The following is a 5,233-nucleotide window of genomic DNA, read 5'->3' as shown; positions in this document are numbered from 1 at the left end:
CCCCCCCCCGTATCGTCCCCTCCGTCCCCTCCGGCGCCCCGCGGGTCGCACTTACGGGGGAGGGGCTGTCGCGATCCCCGGTCGCGATCGCGATCCCCGGTCGCGATCCCCCCCGGCCCCCGCCCAGCGCCGGATTCATAGTGAAGGCGGGAGCCAATCGGCGGAGGGGAGGGCCGCGTCCCGGCCAATCGGGAGGGGGGGGCGGGCCCTGGGGGGGGCGCCACGTGGGGCCGGGGGGGGGGGGGCCGGGGGGGGCCGCATCCTGCCCGGGGCTGTCCCCATGCCCCGCGTCCCCGTGCCAAGTGTCCCCCGCCCGTGTGACCCCACAGCGGGTGACCCCGCACCAAATGTCCCCATGGCCGGTGTCCCCTGTGCCAAGCATCTCCCTCCCACGCCTGGTGTCCCCACGCCAGGTGTCCCCTTGCCGTGTGACCCCACAGCGGGTGACTCCGCACCTAGTGTCCCCATGCCAGGTGTCCCCATGCCAAGATTCCCCATGCCCGGTGTCCCCATGCCATGTCTCCATGCCCTGTGCCCCCATGCCAAGTGTCCCCTTGCCGTGTGTCCCCACAGTGGGTGACCCTGTACCAAGTGTCCCCATGCCAGGTGTCCCCATACCCAGTGTCCCCATGCCACGTCTCCTTGCCCTGTGCCCCCATGCCAAGTGACCCTGTGCCGTGTGTCCCATGCCAGGTGTCCCCATGCCAGGTGTCCCCATGCCAAGCATCTCCATCCCCAAATTCCCAAATCCCCACGCCAGGTGTCCCCACACCCCGTGTCCCCTTGCACCAAGTGTCCCCGTGCCGAGTGTCCCCGTGACATCAGGGCCCCTCAGTGCCACCAGCAGCCCCTGCGGGGCCTCAGGCTCAGTGTCACGCGAAGGTGGCACCGTGGTGGCACCCAGGGGGTGGTCCCTTGGGGATGGGGCTGGTGTGGATGGGAGTGGGCAGGGGACGGAGAGGGGTTGGGGAGGCAGGGCCATGGGACAGGGCGCCTGACACTATGTGACCCGGGGACGCTGCAGGACACCGCAGAACAAAGAGCATCGTCGTGACGTCTCTGTTTAATGAGCTCATTTGGAGAGGGATGGGGACAGGGACATGGGACAGGTGGGACAGGGCTGGGGGCCATTGGGATGGAGACGGTGGGATGGGAACGGGGGGCACGGGGATAGGGACAGCCGCACCCCTGCGCCCCCTGCCTCAGTTTCCCCAGGAGATCTTGGCTAGGGACGCAGCGTCAGGGCAGGAGGGGACCCAGGAGGTGACACAGGCGGGCACCTGGGTGACCCCAAGCCCCCTACCTAGGCGTTGGGCAGGCTCTGCCCGTCCTCGTCGGGCTGGCATCCCGCGTCCCCAGCCTGGCTCAGGGTGGCCACCTCCTGTCCCTGGCGGTGCGGGGGGCTGGCGCAGAGGGTGCCGCGAGCGGCAACGAGCTGCGGGGCCGCGCGCCGCAGGAGCTCCAGCAGCGGGCACTCGCAGGCCCAGGGGTTACCCGAGATGTCGAGGGACAGCGGGGGGCCGGAGGGGCGCGGGGGCAGCTCCAGGGCCCGCAGCCGGTTGTGAGCCAGGTCGAGGACATGGAGGTGGCTCAGGGGGGCGAAGAGGCCGGGGGGCAGCGCCCGCAGCTCGTTGCCCTGCAGGAAAAGCAGGCGCAGGGCGGGCACGGGCGCGAAGGCGTCGGGGGGCAGCGCGCGGAGCCGGTTCCCCTCCAGGTCGAGCCGCTCCAGCTCCTGCAGCCCGGCCAGCGAGCCCGCGTCCAGGCTCTCCAGGCGGTTGTGGGACAGGTCCAGGCTGTGCAGGGACACCAGCGGGCGGAAAACCTCCGGCGGCACCTCCGCCAGCGCGTTGGCCCCCACATCGAGCCAGCGCAGGCGGGCCAGGTGCTCGAACCAGGTGGGCTGCAGCGCCCGCAGGCGGTTCCCCCGCAGCACCAGGTGCTGCAGGAGGTCGGAGCGCTGGAAGAGGCCGGCGGGCAGCTCGGCCAGCGCGTTGTCCGTCAGGTCGAGGACGCGCAGGGTGGGCACGGGCCACAGCAGCTCCTCGGGCAGGGCGGCCAGGAGGTTGGAGGCAAGGTGCAGCTCCTGCAGCTCCGGCAGCCCCGCCAGGGCGTCGGGGGCCAGGGTGGTCAGGGATGTGAACTCCACCGAGACGGCCAGCGTGGTGGGGGGCAGCCCCCCGGGGAAGGTGCGCAGGGTGGGCTCGGTGCAGACGAAGCGGGTGGCGTTGGGCTGCGGGGGGCACGGCGTGGCGGGGCTGCACAGCACCAGCAGCAGCAGCAGCAGCGGCGGCAGGATCTGGCCCGGCGGCACCATGGTGGTGGGGCTGCGGGCAGGAGGCCGCCATCACCCGAGGGTTGTGCAAGCCCTGCTGCTCCCAGCCCCGCCGCCGGCTCTCCAAATGTCCCCGTCCCCGTGTCCCCCGTCCCAGTCCCCACTCGTGGGTCCCCCCCGGCCCTCTCCTCACCTCCTCCAGGGGGTCGGCTCGGCTCCTCGGGGACTGACGGTCCGGGGTCCTTCCTCCCCCGCGGTGGTGGCCGTCACCGGGGCTGGTTGGTGGCTCGTCCTCACGTGCCGCTCGGGAAATCGCCGCCTTCGCAAGCGCTGCCAGCTCGCGCGGTGCCAGCACCCGGGGCAGGGTGCTCACGTCCCCTTGTCCCCATCGCCCCCCGGCGGGGGTGGCGCGGCACCGACCTCCTGCACACCACGGGGGGCTGGGGGCACGGTGGGTGCGTGCGTGACCACCCACAGGGGCGTGGGTGTCCACAAGAGGGTGCGAGTGCACGGAGATGTGGGTGGGTGCGCACGCTGCGAGGGGAGGCTTGGCACAACGGGACGCACGCTCCCCCTGCCCCAAATCCCCCTCCAGCCCCCTGTTCCCCCCAGCTGGCCCCGTGCCCCCCAGTGGGACCCACCCTTGGGATGTGGCCGTCCCCATTTCCATGCCACCAGGATGTGGCCGGGGCCCGGCAGCAGCCGCACGCCCCGGTGCAGGCAAATTCCCTGGGGGTGGGGGGTGCCCAGTGCCTCGAGCTGCTTTCCCTCTCCCCGTGCCACATCCCGGAGCCACCCCGCTGTGGGACGGGGCCGGCCACAGCCCCCGGAGCGGAGAAGCAGCATCCGAGGTGGCGGCGGGGAGGGAATCGCCTCTTGTAAACAGAAATTTATTGCGGGGCTCCGGGGTTATACAGAGACGTTACCGCTGTCGCATGCATGGCCGGCCCGGGGCGGCGGGGTGCCCGCGGTGCCCTGGCACCCTATTTACAGCAAGGGGCAGTGCTGCGGGCCGGCCTCCCGCCAGGGCACGCAGCGCCCGCAGCCCCCTGTGCGCAGCCCCCTGGGGAGCACCGGGCTGACCCGGCTCAGTCCCGGGCTGGGGGGGGGGGGTCCTGACCCCCTTTTCGCCCCCCTTCTCCCTCCTGCCTGCAGCTGGGGCAGGGACGGCACCGAAAGGGCACCCTTTGCCAGCAGAGAGTGGGGTCAGTGGGACCCCCGTGCCCCAGTGAGAGCAGGGGAACCCCCCCCGGCTCCAGCCCCCAGCCCCCAGCAGTGCTTTTGAGGAGGGGGGGAGCTGGGGGCTTGGACCTGGGGGGTGCTGCTCGGTGCTGTCCTGTCCGGGTGTCCCCAGGATGCACCCACAAGCCCCCTGAGTGCCCGGGCTGAGGGTCTCTGGGGAGGGGGAGGCGGCGCGGGGGTACAGCCTCGCTCTGCCTCAGTTGCGCCCATGTCCGTGTGTCCATCCTGCTGCCTCCCAGGGATCCCCCCCCCAGGGCGCAGCAGTCCCTGGGTCCAGCCTGGGGAGGGGACGGGACAGACGGACACCCGGAGCCCGAGCAAAGCGACCGGAGCACAGGGCACTGCCCCGTGCCAGCCGGGGACAGTGGGGACAGCTGGGGACGGCCCCAAACCCTTCCCGGGCGCACCCGTCCCCCATGCAGCATCTCAGCCCTCCCCGTGCACACCGCTCCTGCCCTTGGGCCACCTTGTCCCCGTCCCCAGGGAACTGGGGGGGGGACCGCAGCGCGGCGTGGCGGTGGAAAGCGTCCACGGCGGCAGCGCCCGTGGGTGCCAGGACGGGCGGCGGGGCCCTATTTGCCCGAGGGAGTCCGCTCCACGCCGTAGCGCAGGAGGTGGTGCAGGTCCGTGAGCGCCCGCGGGGGGCCCGCACCGGGCGCCCTCGGTGCCGTGCCGTGCCGCCCGTAGCCGCCCGCCGGCGCTTCGCCGCTGTTAAATGTGTGGTTCCTCTTGAGGTGGGCGCCGGGGCGGCCCGTGCCGTTGTTGGCGTTGAAGTTCAGCTGCTCGGGGTGCCAGGGCGGCCCCTCGGCAAAGTCCCCCCCATCCCCGCCGGGCGCCGAAACCACGCGCCGGCGGTCGGGGCTGGGGCGCGGCGTGCCGGCAAAGTCGCCGTAGGAGCTGCGGGGCGGGCGGCGGGCGCCGGCAGGGGGGTGCTGCCGGGCACGGGGACCCTCGGGGGGGGTCCCGGCCCCAGTGCCCGTCGCCCGAGGAGTCGCTGAGTTCGGCCTCCAGCTCCTGGTCCACCAGGATGGCGTGGCAGGAGAGGGGCATGCCGCGGGCCGGGCGGCCGGGGCCGGCGTGGAGCCGTCCGGCGGCGGCGGCAGAGGCGGCGCCGGGGTCCCGCAGCGCGGCGTTGATGATGTTGTGGCTCTGCTCCCAGGTGCAGTTTTGGAGGGTGCCGGGGCAGCGCTTCTGCTGCAGCGGGGTCTGCTCCGGCGTGGGCAGGACGCCCGAGTCCAGGTCGTGTTGGCTCGCCTTGCCCAGCTCCTTGGGCCAGCCGTTGGGCATGAGCGGGGCCAGGAGGGCGCCGGGCTGCCCCGCGCGCGCTCGCCGCTCGCCCAGCCGGCTGACGCTCACCACCGACTCGCTGTGTGCCAGGATGGTCTCCTTGTCCTTGCGCCGCGCCAGCTCCTTGCGGTCCCGGTGCCCGATGAACCAGCAGACGCTGAAGCCCGAGATGACGGCGCCGATGACGAAGGCGGCCACGGAGGAGATCACCAGCAGGTTCACCGACACCAGCCCGTCCGGCTCGTCCACGAAGCTCTCCGTCACCAGCCCTTGGTGACAGCAGGGGGGGGGGGGGAACATCAGGGGACGGCTGCGGCGTCCCCCCGTGTCCCCGAGCCCCATCCCTGCCCCACACTCACCCTCGCACTCGCCCAGGTGCGATGTGCTGCCACCGGCAATGTCCTGCTCGAAAGCTGTCCTGTGGGGGGGGGG

The 5,233-nt window shown here is 72.7% G+C and overlaps 3 protein-coding genes across 5 annotated transcripts in view; all 3 read right to left on the bottom strand.

Moving 5' to 3' along the window:
• LOC118158442 (perilipin-3-like) overlaps positions 1-151 on the bottom strand; it is a 3,275-nt gene extending 3,124 nt beyond the window's left edge. For 2 of the 3 annotated variants that reach the window (XM_035313102.1, XM_035313104.1), the window contains exon 1: positions 56-151. The gene's annotated coding sequence lies outside the window, so the exon portion shown is untranslated. The remainder of the gene's footprint in view (positions 1-55) is intronic. The other variant, XM_035313103.1, reaches the window with a different exon arrangement.
• An 894-nt stretch (positions 152-1,045) lies between these two features.
• On the bottom strand, positions 1,046-2,600 carry LOC118158439 (phospholipase A2 inhibitor-like). Its single transcript, XM_035313098.1, has 2 exons — positions 2,464-2,600; positions 1,046-2,330 (listed from the first exon to the last, which is right to left on the bottom strand). Exon 2 carries the CDS (start codon positions 2,312-2,314, stop codon positions 1,304-1,306), a length of 1,011 nt encoding a protein of 336 aa, XP_035168989.1. The 5' UTR covers positions 2,315-2,330; positions 2,464-2,600; the 3' UTR covers positions 1,046-1,303.
• Positions 2,601-3,124: 524 nt separating this feature from the next.
• Positions 3,125-5,233, bottom strand: part of LOC118158440 (semaphorin-6B-like) — a 2,988-nt gene continuing 879 nt past the window's right edge. The window contains 3 exon segments of the mRNA XM_035313099.1: positions 3,125-4,473; positions 4,475-5,070; positions 5,161-5,219. Coding sequence (XP_035168990.1) covers positions 4,087-4,473; positions 4,475-5,070; positions 5,161-5,219 — 1,042 coding nt within the window. The 3' untranslated portion in view covers positions 3,125-4,086.

The sequence above is a fragment of the Oxyura jamaicensis genome (assembly GCF_011077185.1).
Source record: "Oxyura jamaicensis isolate SHBP4307 breed ruddy duck chromosome 28 unlocalized genomic scaffold, BPBGC_Ojam_1.0 oxy28_random_OJ66, whole genome shotgun sequence".
NCBI classification, from domain to species: Eukaryota; Metazoa; Chordata; class Aves; order Anseriformes; family Anatidae; genus Oxyura; species Oxyura jamaicensis.
This window is presented reverse-complemented; position numbering and strand designations above follow the sequence as displayed.

Coding starts and splice junctions, on each gene's coding strand:
- LOC118158439 (XM_035313098.1), bottom strand. CDS start 2,314: ATGGTGCCGCCGGGCCAGATCCTGCCGCCGCTGCTGCTGCTGCTGCTG.